This window comes from Juglans microcarpa x Juglans regia, chromosome 4D, assembly GCF_004785595.1.
Source record: "Juglans microcarpa x Juglans regia isolate MS1-56 chromosome 4D, Jm3101_v1.0, whole genome shotgun sequence".
In the NCBI taxonomy this organism is placed as follows: Eukaryota; Viridiplantae; Streptophyta; class Magnoliopsida; order Fagales; family Juglandaceae; genus Juglans; species Juglans microcarpa x Juglans regia.
In genome coordinates, this window is record NC_054600.1 from 1,163,375 (window position 1) to 1,186,628 (window position 23,254).

Below are 23,254 nucleotides of genomic sequence, written 5' to 3' on the forward strand. Positions count from 1 at the left end.
AAGAACGTCCCACATAATGGCAAGCGAAAGCTCGGAAGTTCTTAGTTCTTACGCTCAATCGTGGAGGGCTTTTTTTTTTTTTTTTTTTTTTTTTTTTTTTTTTTTTTTTTCATTCCTCTCCTCTCCTTGGTGGTCGGTGTGTCAAATAGTTGGCTTTCAGCAATCTTTCAGTCCTTTTCTGCTTTTTAGAAAAGTTGTTCTAACATCGCAAACTGACAGAGACAGATAGGAGCAGTCCCGCACTGCCGTAGGCCTAACTTTTGTTTGAACTCCAAACCCCACCTCAAAGTCTCTCGATCAATGCTGAGAAACGGTGTCACATGTGTGGCCACTCCACAGCCAGAGAAAGCAAACGCCAATGGATGGCAGACGCAGAACCCATCTCTATCTTTCCCAGAACCACTCAGGCCCACATGAGGTAAATTCACCAATCACCATGTAGCTAAATTCTAAGACCACTCTCTTTTAGAACTAGATTTTGTGTGGTTGTGTTTCCCTTTACTCGCGTTTATCTTACTTTGTAAATAGTTGCCTGAGATGATTTATTGCCAATAAATGTTAATCATATGTAACGTTGTACATTCGGTCATTTCACGTTAAATGTTAGATCATTAATTCTGGTAATACAGGCCGACCTACCAGTTTTTCTTTCTGGGTTCGCTTCAAGTTTTGAAGCTTTGAATCTACGTGAATAGACCAGTGTTTAAGTTAAGAGTGCCCGCGGGAACTCCTTAACTGAGAACTTGAAGTTTATTTAAGCTGTACTCAAGTGCTTGTCATCGAGAAGATTGAAAACTTTCGAGTTGGTGAATCCTGAAAGAGGCTGCCATTGCTTGTAGAGGCCATGGCGTCGGTTTTAGGTTTCCGGGCACTGTCTCTTTTTGCATCAAGTTTGGAGAATAAGGATCGGAGTCGAGGGCAAGTTAGGAGTTCAGGTAGTGCCGATTCAACGGTGTTGTCCTCAGCTTCAGTTGTGGTGAATGGAACTTCTATAGGTGGGGGGAGGAGCGAGAGTACTGCGACTTCAGTTTATCAAGGAAATGGACGGTTAAGGTCTAAAGTTGAGGAGAAGAAAAGGGTAACGGATAATGTTTTGGAAACTCTGGAACCGTTGTGGGATGATGGGTATGGGACTTACACCGTGAGGGATTACTTTGATATGGCCAAGGACATTGTTAAGTCTGATGGCGGGCCACCACGGTGGTTTTGCCCTGTTGCTTGCGGATGCCCTTTAGAGGATTCTCCAGTTCTTCTGTTTTTGCCCGGTAATGGATGTCTCCCCGTGGTTGATTAACTTACAGATTTTTTTTTTGTTTTAATTTGTTTTTGTTCTTAGTTCTAAAGAGACACATAGAGAAGGCTTGATTTCAGGGAATATTTTTCTTGAACAAATGAATATTTCTTGATGACGTGTAGTTTGGTTGATTAAAACTTACAGAGATAATTTTTATTTCAAACTTCGATTTTTCATGCTTCAGGCCGCTGAAAATCTTTTGGTATTGATGTTTGCAGGGATGGATGGTACTGGAATGGGGCTTGTTTTGCACCATAAGTCTCTTGGGAAGTAGGTCATACCACATTATTTCTATCATAATCATGAATGTTTCTATAGATTTGATCAAATTAAATAGTGATGGAAAACTTTATAAATTCATTAGCCAGGAAATTGAAATTACTGCCTTTGCATGCAAATCTGGGAAATTTATTGGTCTTGTTTGCGATGAGGATTCTATTGTATTCGAATAATCTACTCCCATTATGTAGCTTGTAGGGTTTTTTTCTGCTATGTTGGCCAAGGCAATCCTGATCAGCTTGTCAAGTAGTCTTATTTAACTACGACACTATCTATAACTCCTTTTCTTTACAATGTTTACAACCTAGGAGATTCATTATAAAGCTTGAATGGAGATAATAGAGTGGACCATGTTCAGGCATGGCAGACAGCCCAATGCGACCTCTATGCCACGCTAAGTAGCCTCACTTAAATATACCATTGTTCCCATTTCGTGCTGATTATGTTCCTCTTGCTTCAGATTAAAAAAAAGTAAAGAATTTAGGGGTAGTTGCACTTCTCACCCCTACCAGCCACTTTTCATTTTGCACTTGAAATTACAAAAGGTTTCAAATTTACATCCAAAATTCTAATAGGTTTCATTTTCATCTTTGGTTAAGATATGACCGCTAAGATAAATGAAAATTGACCGTGTGGCATAATCTTGATGGTCAGGTTCAAATTTGAATTGGCCTCATAGAGTAATTTTAATTGTTAGGTTCAAGTTTGAATAGAGGGTGTGAATTGAAACTTATTGGTAGTTAGTATGCAAATTGGAACTTTTTGTAATTTAAGGTGCAATTGAAAAATAAGTGGTAGTTTGTGGGTGAAAAGTATAATTTCTTCTAGAATTTAATTATTACAATGGCCATTAAACTTATGCCAATAAGGTGTAGCCCAAATGTCAATGTCACCACCCCTTGAGTATGAGGTGATGGGTGGGAGTTTTCAAATTCAAATTCCAAGTATTTCTACATTAAATTATCAAGGCCGAGAAAGGAACACAAAAGAAAACTGTCAATCTTATGTTGAACATCATGGCTAGGGAACTATGATGCTTTAATTGATTTTGTATATTTAGTGTTAGGTTCTCCAATAAAATAAGTCATGATGGCTTCGACTTCAAAATGGCTTTTATGGATTTTGTTGCTCTAACTTTACTTAATTTTGGGATGTCTTAGGGATATTATAACTGTATAGCTTAGATGCAAGGTGAAGCTACATGTCTTGCTTAGAAAAGGTGGTCATAAATTGGATGCATATTTACTTATAAAAAAAATTGTATGCATATTTGATAAAACAGAATAAGAATAAAAGAAAGTTGTCCATATGTATTGCATTTCACCTTTAGGAAATAGTTCTTTTTTTCTCTCTCCGTACACTTCTCTAATTTTTTTCTTTTTTTCGTATTGGCTGAAGATGTTATCCATGGTTTTTTGATTGAGTGTTTCTTGCAAGTATGGGAAGATCGATGGGTGCACATCACAGAAAGGGGTTGGAAGATAGTGAAACATCTTCGTTTGGAGTTAACCACGGCACGGTGGTTCACTAAGGCGTCAGAGGATTGCATGAAGTTGGGGAGAAGGGAGTTTTACACAGCCCACCGTGAAGGTGACGGGCTTCATAGCTCAAAGATGTTCCAACTCTCAAGGAGTGTTCATGGCTCAGGTGGAATACAAACAGGGGGGTCGACGTGAGTATATCTTCATTCTTGAAGCCGGAGAAGGGAGGTGGTGGAGAAACTTGGTGGAGGTACTAAGGGAGGTTGGTAGAGAAGGATGCTCCACTGGGTTGGTATTACCAGTGACGACAGCAGCGATGAAGAAAGCACAACCTTCTCCTCGGTCGTAAATGGAGGTGTTGCAGAAACCAAGGCAAGTCTGCACTTGAGGCCTTGTAGCTAGTTTTGGCCTGCGAGGTGGTGTCACCGCTTCTGCAAGGGCTCAAAGTAGTGGGGAGGGTGGTAGGGGGGCTTCTGGCCTTAATAAGGAAATGATTCTAAAGGAGTTGGCATAGATGCAATCGCAGGTAGAAGATTTGTTAAAGAAAATAAAGGGTTTGAAGCGGTGCGTAGAGGAGGATCATGGGGTGGAGACTAAACGTACATTGAGGAGGATTTTGTGAAGGGAGTGAATGGTGCGTTGTGGGAGTGGGGATGGGTTTGGGTTAGGGGGATGGGTTGGTTGGAAGGCCCGATATGGTGAAAGGCCCAACCCGGGCTTGGAAGGTAAAGGCCCGAAATGGGCATATCGGCGTATCGGGAAAGCTGGGGGAGGCCAACACATCGACACCACATCGTGACTCGACAGCGTCACCCCTCACACAGAAAGTGTCGCCGGTCGTGGGTGAGTCATCTGGTGGTGCGTTGGAGCTGGCAATGTCGCCAGAGGAGGAAGAGGGAGAAATTTGCACTCTATTGGATGAGGAGGCTTTGCAGACACAGGAAGGAGATGATGGGGAAAATATGGAGGAGAAAACAAGAGGTGAAGGGCTGGAGTATGACGGTGAAGAAGAATGTGTTGGCGAGACATAGTCCTGGAGTATGACGGTAAAACAAAGAATGCCGATTGAGGGATCCTGCAGTTCTGGGCTGCCACAAAACACGCCGATGGAGCGAGAAGAGGGGCTTGTAGCTGAGGATCTTGTAGTTGTGTAGAGTGAGACTGAGTTGGAGAAAGGGGATGTAGAAGGGGAAGGATCGTTGATCCTATTTAAGCCTTCTGAACTAGTGGGTGAGGAGCCTGCAGGGGAGGACCCCTCTCCGATAAGTATTATGCCTCTTTTACCTACTGACTGGGTAACGAAAAAGGTGGAGGAACTGCAGAGTTGTGTGGGGATTTCGTGTGAGGGATATGCAGATCAACTTAGGGCATTGTTAATAGCCATTGAGGCAGGCCATTACCAACAGGGAGCAGGGCCAAAAAGAAGCAGGGAGTTGAAGCGGCTAGATTGGTCTATTAACTATGATGGCAAGGAGGGGAGTGCAAGTCGTGGTAGGAATAAATGGAGGACTGAAATAGTTGATAAATGAAGCCCAAAATTCTGATCTGGAATGTAAGGGGGTTGAATGAGATCAACAGATGCCTCCGAATAAGATCTTTGTTAAGACAATGGAAGATGAACATTATTTTTTTGCAGGAAACGAAGTTGAAGCTTATTACAAGAAGAACTATACGGAGTATTTGGAGCTGCCGGTATGTAGGATGGTCATACTTACCTTCGAAGGGGGCTTCGGGTGGAATTTTGGTTATGTGGGACAAGAGAGTGGTGGATAACATTGATGAATTTGTGGGAGAATACTAGGTGGGGTGTTCCTTTAAAAATTATGTAGATGATTTTTATGGGCTTTTGCTGGGGTTAATGACCCTAACCCTAACTTGGATTGTGAACGACGGTTGCTTTGGAATGAGCTGTCAGGTTTATGTACTTGGTGGGAGGTTCCGTAGTGTATTGGTGGAGATTTTAATGTGACAAGATTTCCCAATAAAAGATCGGGGGAAGGGCGACAAAATCATGCAATGGTGGAATTCTCGAATCTAACATTCGAGCTAGAACTCATGGACCAACCTCTCATGGGAGGTGATTATACTTGGTCTAATAACCAAGTCTAGTCAAGGTTGGACAGATTTCTCATATCTCCTTCTTGGGAAATATAATTTTCAGATTTATGTCAGAAAAGACTTCATCAGGTATGCTCTGATCACTTTCCCATAATGTTAGACTGTGGAAGGATTCCAGGGGGTAGAAGACCTTTCAAATTTGAGAATATATGGTTAAAAATGGAGGGGTTTGTGGAATTGGTTAGGCAATGGTGGAATTCATATCAACTAGAGGACACTCTGAGCAAGGTATTGGCTGGAAAATTGAAAGTTTTGAAAGTGGATTTAAAGACATGGAATGAATAGGTATTTGGTAATGTAATATTACACAAAAAGAATCTCCTACAAGAATTACAAAGATTCGAGGGTGTTGAAGATGAGAATGAACGCAAAGGCCAAGTAGTCTCAGAGTTAGAAAGGTTGATATTAATGGAGGAGATCTCGTGGAGGCAAAAGTCAAGAGCATTGTGGCTTGGGGAGGGGGATAAATGTACAAAGTTTTTCCATCGAGTTGCAAACTCACATAGGAGGTTTAATGCCATAAAGTCCATGACTATAGATGGAGGTTTATCCTTGGATCAAGCAGTAATTAAAGATCATGTTGCTGGACATTTCAAACAACTGTTGATGGAACCTTATGCATGGAGGCCAAAAGTTGATGGTCTAGCTTTTGAGGCCATTGTTCAAAACAATATGGCTTGGGTGGAGAGACCATTTGAAGAGGAAGATGTACGACTAGTAAGTAGTAAAATGAATGAGGGTAAAGCGCGGGGCCCGGACGGCTTAACTATGGCATTTTTTTAGACTTGTTGGGAGGGGATGTTATGCAGGTTTTTCAGGAATTTTTCTCGTTTGCAAAATTTGAGAAAAGTTTAAATGCTACTTTTATTGTACTTGTCCCTAAAAAGGTTGGTGCAATAGAGGTGCAAGATTTCAAGCCTATTAGTCTTGTGGGCAGCTTGTACAAGATACTTGCCAATAGGATGAGCACTGTTATGGATAAGATTATTTCTAAGTCAAAATGCTTTTGTGAGAGGTAGACAAATATTGGATTCGGTTCTTATAGCCAATGAGTGCTTGGACAACAGGCTTCAGTCAGGTGTACTGGGTATTTTATGTAAACTGGACATGAAGAAAGCCTATGACCACGTCAACTGAAATTTTCTGTTTTATTTGTTAAGTAGATGTGGATCTAGGGAAAGATGGAAAGGGTTGATGATGCATTGTGTGTCAACAGCTCGTTTCTCGGTTTTGGTAAATGGTGATTCTGTGGGTTTCTTTAATAGTTCGCGGGGGCTACGACAAGATGATCCACTATCACCACTCTTATTTGTTCTTATGATGGAGGACTCTTAGTAGAATGGTGTCGGCTGCCGTAGAGGGGGGGTTTTTTTCAGAATTTTCAGCGGGGGCTTCCAACCATGGCTCCATCACTATTTCTCACCTCTTGTTTGCAGATACGTTGTTGTTTTGTGAGGATAATGCAGGACATATTCAATCTTTGAAGGCTATCTTACTTTGTTTTGAAGCGGTATTCGGGTTAAAGATAAATCTTGCTAAAACGGAGATGGTTGCAGTGGGTGAGGTAAGAAATATTAGAGGGTTGGCCAGCATATTGGGATGGGTGGTCTCCTCGCTGCTGTTGAAGTACCCTAGTCTCCCGTTGGGTGCAATTTTCAAAACTAAGAGACAATTTGGGAGGAGGTGTTAGAGAAATTAGAGCGTAGGTTGGTTGAGTGGAAAAGGTTATACTTATCAAAAGGGGGGAGGATCACACTTATCAAGAGCACTCTATCTAGCCTTCACACATATTTTTTGTCTTTACTTACCCTTCCGGCATGCATTGCATCTAGAATTGAGAAATTCCAACGTGATTTTCTGTGGAGTGGACTAGGTGATGAGTTTAAATTTCATTTAGTTAGATGGGATAAAGTGTGTACCCCTTTGAGAGCTGGTGGGTTGGGGGTCCGTAAGGTTAGGTTCTTATGGAAAGGGAAGTCTTATGGAAATGGGTGATTGATGCGAAGTATGGGAGTGCAAAGGGGGGCTGGTGTTCTATTTGGGGGGGGGGGGGGGGGGGGGTGGCTTATGGTGTTGGGTTGTGGAAGTATATAAGGCAAGGGTGGGGGCTTTCTCGAGTAATACTAGGCTGTGTTTGGGAGAGGGTAGCAGAATCAGCTTTTGGAATGATGTGTGGGTGGGAGATACGGCTCTTAAGGATGCTTATCCTAATATTTTCAGAATTGCAAGAGGAAAGGAAGTTATGGTGGCTTATGTGAGGGTAGTTAGACATGGTTCACAGGAGTGGGACATCGACCTCGCTAGGGAGGCACAAGATTGGGAAGTGAGTGCTCTGGTGGATTTTTTCAGCTTGCTGTATAACATCACTATTGTGGTTCCAGCTGAAGACACGATGGAATGGAGACCTTCTAAGAAAAGGAAATTCTCAGTACGCTCTTTCTATGACATGCTTACAGCTCAAGCTAGGCCCAATTTTCCTTGGAACAACATATGGAGGAGTAAAGCACCTCCCGAGGCTGCGTTCTTTGTTTGGACAGCAGCTTTAGGGAAGATACTAACCATGGATAACATAAGAAGGCATGGACTTATAATTACGGACTGGTGCTGTATGTGCAGAAATAGTGGGGAAACAGTAGATCATTTACTCTTACATTGTGATTTTGCAAGGGACATATGGAATTATATCTTCAGCAGAATGGGACTACCATGGTAATGCTGGGAAGGGTGGTGGATCTACTAGCTAGTTGGAGAGAGATCACAGGGACACCGTAGATTGCAGCTATGTGGAAGATGGCTCATATTTGTATTTTCTGGTGTATTTGTAGAGAAAGAAATGATAGATTTTTTGATGATCATGAATGCTCCTCAGAAGAGTTTAGGAGTTTTTTTTAGAAGACTTTATTTATGGCCATTGCTTTAGAGATAAATGGTCTCAGCTTCCATGATTTTCTTGTAACAGTTTCTAGTTCTTAATTTGGTGTACTCATATCAGCATATGTATACCTCCGGTGTACTTGGGCTAGGCTTATCTTTATCAATACAATTACTTTTTACTTATCAAAAAATTTCTTTCATTTTCTTTTTGGTTATTTTTGTGTTTTTACTCTGCACATGTATTATTTTCAGTGATCATTGTGGAAAATTTTCCTTTTGCTCATGGTAGTGTATGATATTCAGTCTTAGGAGTGGCAAGGATATTATTAGATTGCTTGAAAGATGTGTTTAGTTTGTATTCTTGGAAGAATTACTAGAAACAATTCATTCTACTTCATTGCAGGGCATTTGAAGTTCGGTGCCTGCATATTCCTGTTCATGATCGAACACCATTTGAAGGTCCCAATTCTATCCTAGCTAATATATGCATATATACGTTCTTTATTGGTTAGATTCAAATTACACCTGCTATAGCTTCACCAAAAGTTCCACAAACAAAAAATTTTATAGTACAAATTTCCTGATTCAACTGTTGTTTTCCATGCTAAATTCAAATTGGTTGGATTTTATATAGCATGTAATCCTTATATTTATGTATTTAATACACGTTGAAAACATAATGACTAACAATTTGAACAACTTATAGATGAGATGGTTCTTAACTTCCAGTCATCTTAGTATCTAAGGAGCTTGACATGTATGAGTAATATATATAATCCGAAAAGGATTTTGATGAAATACTTGGTCAGTAGAAGGTAAAATATAGCAACATTCTCAAATACCCTTTACTTTATATTAGAGTGGCATGATCTACAAGAATCTAAATAAGTATGAACTTTCATTTTAGAAACTTTTTATATTATTTTCAAGACGAGCCAAAGAAAATCTTATCATCTATTTTGAGAAAGTTGGCGTGGTAGTGTCACACCTGAGACTTTATTAAAGGGTAAAATGGGAATTTCGTAATCGTTTTTTCTTTTTTTCCCCTTGCTGTTCCTTTTTTTTTGTGATTATTATTATTATTACTCCTGCATGTCTATTTTTATGGGCTTTGAAGGAGTATCAGGAAAGTCGGTTACTGCCTAAAATTAAGGTGTAATAAGTCCCAATCCGTGTTCTAATAGGAACAATTAATAGAATCCAAGAAAAATTAGGAATCCTTGTTGTATAAGGATACCTCTTGGCCAATCAAAGTCAGTCAAGGAGACAATGACTTAGTGAAGCTAACGTAGGTTGTCAGGATTTTTTGTTTAGGATTATAATATGATATTATGGTCTTCCCTAGTTTGAATATGTTGAGTTATAACCCCTAGGGGTTGGCTCTAGTGGCAAGAGCCTTGGTCTTAGTGGTAGCTCCTTCCTGGTCTAAATTCGAATCCTTGAGTGCAAACAATTTTTAGGGGGCCACCAGACTGGGGGATTTTACCTTTAATTATCGGAGGTGCACTTCTGGATAACTCCTTGCCAAGGGCCTGTGCTCCCCCAAGATTAATTGGGACTTTGTTCCAGACACCCAGTGCCAATAAAAGAGAGAAGAATATGTTGAGTTTTATTTAGTTGTTATCGTGAGGTTTAAATAATGTGATTGGTAGCGTTTGAAGTCCAGATTGTTTATAGAACTCTTATAACTGGTGCTATGGAAATTGTGAAGTAGCATTCCTGACCCTAGCTGGTAGGGAATGTCCAAGCAATGGTATCGAACCCAGGTTTAAGAGATTGTATAGACTCGTATGTTATGGTAAGCTAATGAGAAAGAAAGGGACATTGGATGAAGTATTCCTTAGGATATCTTCTGGCCAACATTAGGGTTTGCATAGCACTTGTACGCTTTAAATGTTACTTGTTTGATTCAGTTTGGGAAAAACTATCATAAAAGGATAGAAATTTACTTATTAAAAAAATACATATCATCCTATTTTATGTTGATTCGGTTATAAGTCCGACTCAATTATTTTTTCCTATAGATATTTGAGATTATTGCATTTAATAGATCTTTTACAAACTCCTTTTAAGCTGATTTATGTATTCTCCCTCACAAATGCATTGTCTGTTCCTCATACTTGTGAGAGTGGTTTTGTATTATCCTTTGATCTATAAGCATACAATAATTCGTAATTTGGTGAAATTTCATGCATGAAGGACTGGTGAAACATGTTGAGGAAACCGTCAAGCAGGAGCATGCTTCATCTCCAAATAAGCCAATTTATTTGGTGGGGGATTCCCTTGGAGGATGCCTAGCGCTTGCTGTTGCTTCTCGTAATCCTACCATTGACCTAGTCATCATCTTGGCCAATCCAGGTTAGATTCCTTATATGTAGTTTTTTGTTTTGTACTATAATCTTGTTTCGGATTGATGATTGATGTTGACCCCTGGAGAAAGCCTGACCTTTTGGCATTTCATTTTAGCCACATCATTTGGCAGGTCTCAGTTGCAACCATTATTTCCTATCTTGGAGGCTATGCCTGATGGACTACATAGTGCAGTTCCCTATCTTCTTAGCTCAATCATGGGTACTTGATCTGTTGCCTTCAAGTCTAATTGTGAAGTGTCGAATAATTGAATATATCCTTGATAATTTAACATTTTACATGCCTATGATCCTAGGAGTACCACATACTATGCCATCTGTTATATGGTCTTTGATGTGATCCCTAGTGCTGCTACCATGAGCAAAGATGCATGATTTGATATCATTTTGTTGTCTTCTTGATGTAGCATTGATGAAAACTCGGTCTACTTTACTTATTTCAGGAACCTTGAGCCAAGTCTTGAAAGTGGTCTATTTGTCGACTTCAAATTTATTTCAACAAAAACTCAAAGATATTCATGTTATAACAATAATATTTATGCTGCTATCATGAATACTCACAGTTGATTGAACCAGCGGAACAACTAAGGTCAACGATTCAGACTGCCGTTTGATCCTTGCTGACCTAATGCATTTAATGGGTGACGAATGCATGTTTAACTAGTGAACTTGCAACCATTTTAAGAGAGATTATAATCTTATGTCTACGTTCTATGAAAAGTTTTTATCTGCGGCCTTTGTTTCTCTACTAGCACTCTTGTGCAATCTTCTACTAGCCTTTTTATTGTAGTTTAACCTACCTCATCTTCTACAGTTGATGCCATGTCTGTGGAAACAAATTTCATTTGGTTTGAATCAGTTCCATCAATATTTTTTTCGTTGTTAATTGTTTTCTTATAAAGCTTCTTCATATGTTTATCAACAGCAACTTTTTTTGGCCCCTTTTTTTTTGGATATCAGGAGAAAAACTTCTGATATTACCCTCTTCAATTTTGTTGACCTCAGGTGATCCAGTGAAAATGGCAATGGTCAATATTGAAAGTAGGCTTCCCCCAGAAAAAAATTGGAACAGCTGTCTCTCAGCCTCACTTCATTGCTACCATATCTTTCTGTAAGGAATGGTTGCATTGATCTTGCTTTTCTTGTGGGTTATTGGTTATTTTCTTTTCTTGTGCTTTAAATTTCCATTATTTTTGGTTGTTATGCATTTTTGTTGTTTTTGGTTTGGTCGTGCTCTCTTTAGTTGCCATTCAGAGAAGTGTCTGATGGTTAGCCGACTTAAGGCCACAAAATGTTGTATTTCCAGTGCTAGTTAATCATCACTTGAGTACAGTCACCGGAGCATGTTAATCATCATTTGAAAACCAAAATTCAAAGTTTCCAACTAAGAGAGTGTGGGATGCTTTCACTTCCCTTTTGCAAATTTGTACCCTTTGTTCTCTCTTCTTCCACTTTTCTCTTTTTTCTTTCTTTCTCACTTCCTCTCTTATTTGTGCGCATGGGTGAATGAAAAGGGATGAAGGCCTTTGTTTATACCATTGCAATGCATAAATGATGGTTTATTCTCTATGTCAGTAGCTATTTCCTTAGGTTATGGCATTAATCATTAATCTGATGGGCACTATTTTTGCATGAAGGGTAATTAGCCAAAAAGGGTGGTGGACATGCCTAGAATCTGAAGGTTTTTTTTTTTCCTGTTAACAAAGGGCTGGATTTTTGTTGACATCCAAACCCAATAACTAATCAAAGAAGACCCATTCTATTCAATGTCGTTTTTTTGTTTGATAATAGAATTTATTAATGAGCACGAAAGTGCTATCAAGGTACATGTATCCATCAGACACATCTTGCTTGAAAAACGTATGTATGTTGTCATCCAATGATAAAGGGATCCAAAAAACAAATCCTTGAGCTCCTCCACTGCCTTCTCACATTCCGAGAAGTTTCAATCATTCCACTTCCTCCAAATTCACCATATAAGGCAAATCGGGATCATCTTTCATAAGTTCCAAGTCTCTTGGAAACATAGGGGAAAACAAGAAAATCAAGATGATGGAAATTCAGGAGTTAGAGAGGCTGCAAGAGAGGTGGCCTCTTACACAGGAAGAACAAGTGCAAAAGACATCGTTGGTTGCAGATCTTGAAAGGATGATTTTACTAGAAGAAGTGTCTTGGCGTAAAAAATCAAGAGCTTTGTGGTTAAAGGAAGGCGACCGAAGTACGAAGTTTTTCCATAGAAGTACAAATTCCCATAGGAGAAATAACAACATAGAGGTACTGAAAATTGATGTGGTTGAATGTAGAGAAGAACAGGTAATTCACAATCATGTAGTTGATTTCTTTGAGAAACTTCTAACTAAGTAGGTGGGATGGCGGCCTACACTAGATGGACTTGTCTTTGATAGTATTGGGCCGAGTGATGTGGTTCGGATGGAGAGGGCTTTTGAGGAGGTTGAGGTATATGATATAGTGTGGAAAACGGTCAAAGACAAGGCACCCGGTCCTGATGGGTTCTCTATGGGTTTCTTCCAAGAATGTTGGGATGTGGTTTAGGAAGACTTAATGAAGGTGTTTCAAGAGTTTTTCTCGGCTGGGAAATTTGAGAAAAGTCTCAACACCACTTTTCTTGCATTGATACCTAAAAAGGTGGGGGCTACAGTGATTACAGAGTATCGACCTATTAGCCTAGTGGATGGGGTTTACAAGATTATCTTGAAAGTGCTTGCAAACCGTCTTAGCGAGGTAATAGGGAAGATTATCACTAAACCTCAAAATGTCTTTGTAAAAGGTAGGCAAATTCTTGATTCGGTTCTTATTGCTAATGAATGTTTTGACAGTAGATTGAAGGATGGAACCACAGGGATCTTGTGCAAATTAGATATGGAGAAGGCGTATGATCACGTTAACTGGGAATTCCTTCTCTATTTACTTGAGAGATGTGATTTTGGGGAAAGGTGGAAGACATGGATCCATTAGTGTATATCTACAGTGAGATTTTCCGTGTTGATAAATGGTAGTCCAGAGGGCTTCTTTAAGAGTTCACAGGATTTTGAAACAAGGGGATCCATTATCACCTTTACTATTTGTTATTGTTATGGAGGTGCTAAGTAGGATGATTTCGGCTTTGGTGGATAATGGTTTTGTAGATGGCTTCCCGATTGGAACCCGGATAGGGGTATTATTACTATTTCACATTTGTTGTTTGCAGATGATACGCTTATTTTGTGTGAAGCCGATCAGAATCAGGTGCGAGTGTTGAAAGCCTTGCTATTATGTTTTGAAGCAGTTTCTGGCTTGAAAGTGAACTTTGACAAATCAGAGATGGTTCCAATTGGAGGTGTTCTTAACTTGTGCCAACTGGCTAGAACACTGGGTTGTAAGATTGCTGCGTTGCCCACGACCTATCTGGGACTTCCGTTGGGGATTGCATCAAGGGCGTCCTCTGTTTGGGATATGGTGACCCAAAGAATAGAGAGGAGACTGGCAGGGTGGAACAATCTACCAACCTATTTCTTGTCTCTTTTCCCTATACCAGCAAGAGTGGCGGCCCGTATAGAGAAGTTACAACGAAATTTCTTGTGGGGAAGAATGGGGGAGGAGTTCAAGTTCCATCTAGTTAAGTGGGAGACAGTGTGTCATCCTATCTCTAATTGTGGCTTGGGTAGAAGAAATTTGAGGATGTTTAATTGGGTGTTACTTGGTAAATGGTTGTGGAGATTTAACAAGGAACCAGAGGCCTTATGGAAAATGGTGATTGAACATAAATATGGTGGTTTATTGGTGGGGGGGGGGGGGGGGTGTACTAGAGAAGTTAGAGGGGCTTATGGAGTGGGCTTGTGGAAACACATAAGAAAAGGGTGGGGGTCTTCAGTCGACACGCTAGACTTCAGGTGGGTCTAGGAACCAGGATTATTGGTGTTTGGGGGGGGGAATGGTGTACTAGAGAAGTTAGAGGGGCTTATGGAGTGGGCTTGTGGAAACACATAAGAAAAGGGTGGGGGTCTTCAGTTGACACGCTAGACTTCAAGTGGGTGTAGGAACCAGGATTAGATTTTGGGGAGGTGTTTGGTGTGGTAACAGTGCCCTACAAGAGCTATTTCCTTCACTTTTCCAGATTGCAACTGCCAAAGATATCACAATGGTGGAAGTTTTGGGGATCTCGGGAGGGTGGATTTACTGGAATATTAATTTTAGCAGGGCGGTACAAGATTGGGAAATGAGCAGTTTTGTAGATTTTTATAGCCTTATATACTCCATACGACTGAACATGCAGCATGAAGATGGTATGTGGTGGATACCTACAAGGAAAGACATCTTTTCTGTTCGCTCCTTTTATAAAGCTCTCACACAAGAGCCTGATACTCAGTTTCCTTGGAGAAGGCTCTGGAGGCACAAGGCACCCCCTAAAGCATCTTTTTTTATGTGGATAGCTTCATTGGAAAAGATTCTCACCACCGACAACCTGAGAAAAAGGAGGGTAATCATAGTAGATTGGTACTGCATGTGTAGAAGAGGGGGTGAGTCAATGGATCATCTTCTTCTACATTGTGAGTTAGCAAAGGAACTCTGGAACGAGGTATTTAGTAGACTAGATCTAGCGTGGGTTATGCCGAAGACCGTGGTGGCAGCGATGGCATGTTGGACAAACATCAGAGGTATGCAGCAGATCAAAGCGGTTTGAAAGATGATCCTTATATGCATCGTGTGGTGTTTGTGGCAGGAGCGAAACAAGCGGATGTTCGAGGACAAGGAGAGATCGGTGGAGGAGCTAAAAGTTTTATTCTTTGGAACTCTTTGTACTTGGGCTATTGCTGTGGACTTTGATGGCATGGGTCTACATGATTTCCTTGCTTCTAATGCGCCTACTTAGCTAGGTCATAGGAGATTTGTAATTGGCATTTTGCCCATTCTTTTGTTAATAAAAGTTGTTTTATTTATCAAAAAAAAAAAAGTTTTCATTATGCTGACTGCCAAACCTACCTTTCCAATACTCGAAAAGATCCACCAACCGTTTAGGCATGACCCAATCCAACCCATAATTATAAAGGCTAAAGCAGCTTGCTGGACTGAATAACAATGTCATAACAAGTGATCACTGTTGTCTTGTTCTGCTTGCATATACAACACCGATTTACCACAATAACCTGTCGCTTCCTTAAACTATCTAGTCTATCTATTTGATATCATTAATGGGCTTACAAATATAATAATAATAGCAATTCCTTAGTTTAGCAAGAGTATGCCCAATCATAGGGAGTCACAGTGGGTTTTGTTTTGTGTAGTGTAAGTTGATTCCTAATATCTTTTGCCTCTCTCTTTTGCTTTAAATAAAATTTATTAAGAAGTCCAATTGATGTTTGTTTGGTGTCAGGACTGTCCTCCAGTGTTGTTAAATTCCAATTATACCAAAAACTTAAGTTGCTGAGAAGAGGTGAACTTAATCTTTTAAGTTATATTCTAACACCCGCGCTCACGTGTGGCCCAAGTTCTTCTTTAATAAGTGAGCCCAACAACTAGGAGTATTTAGTTATAATGGAGATAGAGTATGGAGTCGGGGTCTAAACTTAAGACAACAATCCGACACTAAGTTAAATCAACAATTGTCCCAAAAGTTAAGCTGATGGGAATAGGTGAATTTAATCATTTAATCTATATTCTGCGGATGTCATATGGGTTTTACTTTTCTGCATTTTTGTTGGCAGGGCTTTGATGATATTATACCAAAGAACACACTTCTATGGAAGCTGAAGCTGCTTAAATCAGCTGCTGCATATACTAATTCCCGTCTACATGCTGTTAAAGCTGAAGTGCTCATCCTTTCGAGGTTCCTCCTCTCTTTGACTAATTACTAATTTACCATCTAGGTTTGTACATGTTTGAGACATGGAATTAGTTACTTACGATTTGGTAAATCTCAATAGATAGTTACAATTGTTGATATAATTGTATTTTAGCGGCAAGGATAACATGGTTCCTAGTGGAGATGAAGCTCAACGACTCAAGGAATTGTTACAAAACTGTGCAGTTCGTCACTTCAAGGATAGTGGTCATACCCTTTTATTGGTAGGTGATAACATGCACATCCATAGTATGATGTCATGATGCTGCTCCTTACATCTCTATTAGTTCTGATTATTGCTGGAGTCAGTGAAGCTTCTGATGACATCAAGATTTCGCATGACTTTTGATCTTTTTAGATAATCTCAGTTCTATTGGTCAGTTATTCACTTCAGTTGCATTCATGTGTGATCACCTAAACGACCAGATTCTGGTTGCCTGTTGAAATAATGCAACTGCACTGCACCTTTTCCATTTGATTTCCGCTCTGAATTGCTGCACATGATTCTAAATTTCTATGGTTTGGCTTAATCTCTTTTTTTAAATTTCTTTTAATTTATTGATTAATCAGTGTATTTCAAGATTCTTTAATTTTCAGATTACATACATAAAACTTTTGAAATATTTGGGGATGGTAGAATTACAATTTGTCGTGTGCCCAATAGGTATGTAATGTTTTATTTTAGTTTTGATCTTGCTTCACTTTTTCAAAGGGACCCAAATTCAGAGTAAACCTCTAAAATTTACAGGGTAAGCTCCATGCACACGCTCTTAGGTGAACAGTGATTTCTCCCATGCCTAGCATGAACTTAATGGCCCTACGCTTATGCTAGAAAATCATCAGTACCAAACTTCAAGCAATAAGGAAGTGGGTCAACTTTGGATGTCAAGCACAGACTTAACACTTTATCTGCCACAGACTTGACACTTTATCTGCTCTTTTAATTGTGTGTAATTATGTGCTTTATCGTGATAAACAACTTTATGAACTAACTTGTCTTGGAATTTTCTGCTTACATCGAGCCACTCCACTTGTGGGCCCTCATTTTGTGTCTCTCAAGAATACTTGCACTTTTTTGGTAGTTGATTTTGGGATAACAAACTGACTTCAATCTTAGCTGTCATGGTGCAGGAAGATGGAATTGGTTTGATGACGGTTATTAAGGGTACTTGCAAATACCGTCGTTCAAGGAGACATGATTATGTATCCGATTTTCTACCTCCTAGTAGGAAAGAACTCCAATACGCCTGTGATCAAGTGCTTGGGTAATACAGTGCTGCTTCATTTTTTTTCTCTTTTCCAGCTCACCTTAATCCGATAGTGGGCTTGCAACTGAATTAAGCTCAATGCAATGCATGTTTTGAGCCTTAAATCTCAATATTAATCTTGGGCTGAGGGTACTTTTTTTTTTTTTTTTTTTTGATAAGTAAATAAGTAGCTTTATTCAATAGAATGAACTAGGCATTGTGCAAGTACACAGGAAGTATACAAAGTGAGACACCTAATTACATTCTAATGAACTGAAAAGAAGATAGAAACTCATGGACATTCCCACCCTTCAATACAATAGCAGAAAACCACTGTAAAAGAGAGAATATAAAAAAATTCCAAATTTCCCCACTGCACGCTCCTTGTTCTTAAAACACCTATCATTCCCTTCCGACCATAGACACCACATTAAGCACGAAGGTGTCATACGCCACGCTGCTGCCAATTGTGCACTGATATGCCTCCTGTTCCAGCACGCTAGTAATTCTACCACACTCTTAGGCATTACCCAACTCAGTCCGGTTCTATCAAGGATACCAGCCTGTAATTCCCCCTCCACCTCACAACGTAAAAGCAAGTGATCTATTGATTTTCCATTCCTTCTGCACATGTAGCATCACTCCATGACCGCCATACCCCGCTTCCAGCACGCTAATAATTGGGCTGAGGGTACTAGAAATGTGATCTTGTTCAAGGGTGACTTTTACAAGAACATTGCATCATTACAAGGGAAACTGTTGTGTGATACAATTGGTGACTGTTAAGATCAAACTGTGGTACAGCTAGATGGAAAACAATTGATGTCATTAAGATTTCTCCACGTCATTATACTCGTAAAAATTCTGCCACTAACATATCAACTCCACCCCCAAGATATGGCACAAAATGTTTTCAAATTTTGGACACCATACAATCTCTTTCAAGTTGGGTTTTCAGAGATTAATCTGAAACTATTTCTTGAGTTTTGATGTCTGCCTTTCCTGGACTTAGGATGTGGCCTATAAAATGTTTATTAACATTGTGGCCCATTAAATTTCTCACTTTGAACAAAATATTTCTTCTCCTTAGTATGTTATTATGAATTATTTGGCTTTATATATCATGGACAAGTGACCTCCAAATTGTCAGATTATGCAGAACTGTCCAAAACAAGTCATCATTTTGCTGATTTAATTCTTTTAATATCATATCTGGCGAATGTGATAACAAATAAGTTCTATGGGCACATTTTACAATTCATGTTGGCATTATTGTGCCTGTTGGGTGACACCAGCAGGTGAAGTCCTTTGGCTTTGGGTCCTTTTATTGTGTGCGGAGAGAGGGAAGGGGGGGGGGGGGGGGGGTTCCATTCATATGGAAACCACAGAAATTAGATTCCAATATGCTCGTGTATTTAGTTTGGATAATTCTAACTCACAAAAAGAAAGCAAATTTGATCCCTTTTTTTTTTTCCTGTCTAAGCAACCTATATCATGTTGCTTTGAAATCTCTTGTTCTGATCTTGAGTGATTTATCATGTTGAAAGAGAAACTGCAGTTTGAAACAGAAAGTTGCTCATGCAATTTCTGTATCATTAGCCCCGCACCCATCGTTTGTTTTATAGAAAGTTCTATCAATGCTCAATTCGATGATATGTTTTCACACATAGGCAGTAGAAATCTCAGCAGGTTGTTAGCTGGCGAAACCATGTTTTCACCCAACCTTTTTAATGAACCATGTTGATTAGATTTGAACAATAGGAATCTTGGTTTAAGGCCCTAATTGACTGGCCTGCATCCTACCTCTCCTATTACTACTCTTGTCTAGGCCTTGGTTAACTCCCTGCCTGAATCAGCTTTTTAAGTTGCATGCAATCAGACATCTGTACCATGTGAGGTTGAAGCTTGACATTACAATTGCACAATGGCAGTTTATTGCGCTTTGCTTCTGGTTCCATAATGTTCTCAACTTTGGAGGACGGAAAGATAGTGAAAGGTCTTGCTGGTGTTCCAAGTGATGGTCCTGTGTTATTAGTTGGTTATCACATGTTGATGGGACTTGAACTTTCTCCACTTGTTGAACGATTTTTGATCGAGAAGAATATTATGGTTCGTGGTTTGGCTCATCCAACTTTGTTTTCAAGGGAGTTTGAGAGTTCATCCCCTGAGTTTTCTTTCAATGACTGGATCAAAGTGTTTGGAGGACTACCTGTCACAGCCAGCAATCTTTTCAAATTGCTTTCAACAAAATCGCATGTGCTTCTTTATCCTGGCGGTGCACGCGAGGCCTTACATTACAAGGTGTGTCAAGTTCCTTGCGTTCATTTCAACTTTCTTTTTTCTGTTTGCCTGTACCCAAAAAACCATACATTTTGTAGTGATGAACTTTCATGGAACTGAATCTGTTCAGTCATTATTTACTTTCTAACCCGCGCAGGTAAAATAATGTAAAGGTTCCTTCCACAACAGTGAACAACATTGTCTTTAATAATGCAGGTCTTGTTAATTCTGGATGTTGATATGCAAGACAGTTGCCATAACTTGTGTGTTGATTATAATTTGGTAGTAACCACCTCATGTGCACGTTGGAACTATTGTGTGAACTAACTTCTATCAAACAAAATCTGGTGGTATGGTTAAAAATATCTGTAGGTTGAGCATCACTACTACACTTAATATAAAACTAAATATAAGGATTAATGCAGGAAATGTGTGCTCATGGTCTCTGGAATGATCATGGTGAACAAGTTTTTAAACCATTCTTGAGCTTGAACATTTCAATAGAGGAAATATGTTGATCGTTTATTTATTGTTTTCTGTTATTTAGAGAGGATTAAGAGGTGACTAGAGGTGCTTGTTGCACTTAATCTTTGATTTTACTTTTAACTTTCTATATCTGTCCAAACTTTGTTTTCCCACAGTTAATGGTGATGTTATATTTCCAGGGAGAAGAATACAAGTTATTTTGGCCTGATCAGCCAGAATTTGTGAGAATGGCAGCACGGTTTGGGGCCACAATTGTACCATTCGGAGTTGTGGGAGAAGATGATATAGCAGAGGTAAGGTTGCGTTTTACTTCAGTTTTTTTATCATCCATTTTTCTCTCTTACGTTCCCTTTTCTTAATTCTTTGAAAGTTTGGAGAGACAATCTCAATTAAATGCTCCTTTCGCTGATTATGTCAGTTATAGTGAAAGGTTGGAAGTGTCCAAATTCTAGAGCATAGTCAATGGACTTGTTTCTGGATCAATATTAAGAGTGGGATTGTGTTCATAGAATTATTACAGAGCAGAAAAGTTCTAGTAACTGTGGTAAAGAAGCAAGATCACATTGATGGATAGTCATGGACGAGCTTGCAAAGATATTCAAACCAAATCATAAAGCTGTCATTTTAGGTGGAAGAGACCACATCGAATAGTATAATTCATAGGGAAAAAGTAATCAGATGTTAATTCACAAATTCATAAATCTATCAACAAGTCATTAACAAAACATATATCGGAGAGTACTCTGGATTTTATTTATCTTTTCTTGAGCGTGATTTTTCTATTAATGTCCCACATGCTTTGGAATTGAATTGTGTTGTTATTTTGCATGGCAGTTGGTCCTTGATTACAACGACCTAATTAAAATCCCCGTCGTTAAGGATTTTATCAGAGATGTTAATAGCAACATGATAAGAGTGAGGTAATTACTCTTCTATACTGTAATGTTTTTCAGAGTGCTCTAATGTAAAGTTCCAAAAGCTAGAGTGCTAGCCACTTTTTTTTATCAGAGAGAGTCAGATTCAACTTCTATTCACTGCTTATGCTCGGATTTATAGGGATGAGACAAGTGGGGAGGTTGGCAGCCAAGAACTATTTATTCCAGGGCTTTTGCCCAAGATACCTGGCCGCTTCTACTATCTCTTTGGGAAGCCCATTGAAACAAAGGGAAGGAATGATATCCTGAAGGACAAAAAACTTGCAAACCAATTGTACTTGCAGGTAAAATCTGAGGTTGAACGCAATATGGCATTCTTGATTAAAAAGCGGGAGGAGGATCCCTATAGGAGTGTTGTTGATAGAACATTATACAAGGCAATATATGCTACTTCAAATGAAGTTCCAGCATTTGAGCCTTAAAAATTAGTTTTGAGAGAGACATTGTTCTTGTCTTGAACTCCTATCCTTCTCTCTTTCCATGGAAAGAGGCTTATGTACAGAAGTTATTTGTTGTTTGTTATTCAATAAAGGGGATGCTTCTGTACAGAAAAGAAATTTGCTTAGTTGGAGACTGTGATACATGACATTTTTTCTTTCAAAAGGAACCACACCCTGGCTCAAATCTCTAAATAACTATCTATCGATCTATATATCTGTACATATGTGTATATGTATACATATATATGTATGTATATAATTGCTCATCTCATCGAATCTAATTATTATAATTTTTATAAATTTTCACACAAAATGTAATAAACAATTCAATTTTTTTAAATCTCAAAATAATAATAATAATATTAAAAAATAATATTATAATAATAGTTTATTCAACTTTTATTTCAACTCATCTAATCTCAACTCAAAATGTCACCTCGGTATCCAAACGGTCCTAACCCTCCCAATTTTGATGCATTTGCTCACCCCTTTTTCTCTTGTTCTTTTCTGATTAAGTATTTTCGATTTTTTCTTATTTGTAGATAAAGATCACACTAATGAAAGAAAATCATCACTGGCTTAAAAAAAAAAAAAAAAAATTCATCAGAGAGGAACGGCACTTCCCAGACACGCATGACCAATTGCGCATGCCTCGTGGTCATGCCACATCCAACACGATGTTGCTTTCGTTAAACTACAAGCATATATAGACATTATATAGAGGTTAGGGCTCTTAGGAGGGCTTTTTTTTTTTTTTTTTAATTATTATTATTATTATTATTCAATTAATAAATTAGTCTTATTTTTATTTTCCTTCTTTGGAGAGAGACTTTGCTCAAGCATAGATGGCCTATACATTTATTTTCCAATACAGATTTCGCAGGGAAAAAAAAGGGAACACTTGAGGAAGAATATTATTATCATCATCATCAGTAGTGTTTCTTTCTGCTATAGTATCATGCATGCATGGGGCAATGGAAAATGAAACAATTGACTTTTGCTAGCTTTTGATCACCGTAATTGAAAAAAATTATGGGTCTAACTCATCTCATAAAACCGGTTCTGTATAAGAGGAGATTGCTTATTCCTTATGAACATGCTCAAGACTTTATCCACAAGTATTGAGGGATTATTTCTCGACAGAAATCAGGTGTCATAGTGGGTGAAACCAGTGTCTTAGCTTGGTGTACGTTTGGCAGCATAAATAAGGAGAATATGATTCTTCAGATAAGTAGTGTAGAAATGATCCATGATGACTCTCTTAGAGAGAAGAATGTGAAGCCATTAATTAAAGGAAAATTTTATTTACAAACTTATTTATTACCACATTAAACACATTTCTAACGTAGAAGTTTGCGACATCATCTCTTGGTACTTTTTATTGTCTCGGGTAAGACAGTTGTGGTTTCATCATTCATGCAGTTAAAAGTGATGCTCGCTCCCGCTTTTTTAGTTATTCTCTCTTTTCTGATTCTTGCCTTACCCCTGCAATAATTAAAGTGATTCTCTCACTTTTATTTGTTCTCTCATGGTGGACGGAATGAGCGCAAGCTAAGGTACCGGAGGTCACAATCCATGGATGGATAGGCAGGCAGGCAGAACATGATTCTTC

The 23,254-nt window shown here is 39.0% G+C and overlaps 1 protein-coding gene across 1 annotated transcript; it reads left to right on the top strand.

The window, feature by feature from the left end:
• The first annotated feature begins 514 nt into the window (after positions 1-514).
• On the top strand, positions 515-21,767 carry LOC121261480 (acyltransferase-like protein At1g54570, chloroplastic). The gene is given in 14 exon segments (XM_041163885.1): positions 515-1,265; positions 1,513-1,564; positions 8,450-8,505; positions 10,246-10,404; positions 10,513-10,617; positions 11,421-11,468; positions 11,471-11,526; positions 16,118-16,239; positions 16,370-16,478; positions 17,386-17,519; positions 19,433-19,802; positions 20,447-20,560; positions 21,102-21,187; positions 21,324-21,767. Coding segments are annotated over 14 exon segments (2,133 nt in total). The 5' UTR covers positions 515-844; the 3' UTR covers positions 21,625-21,767.
• The last annotated feature ends 1,487 nt before the right edge of the window (positions 21,768-23,254 follow it).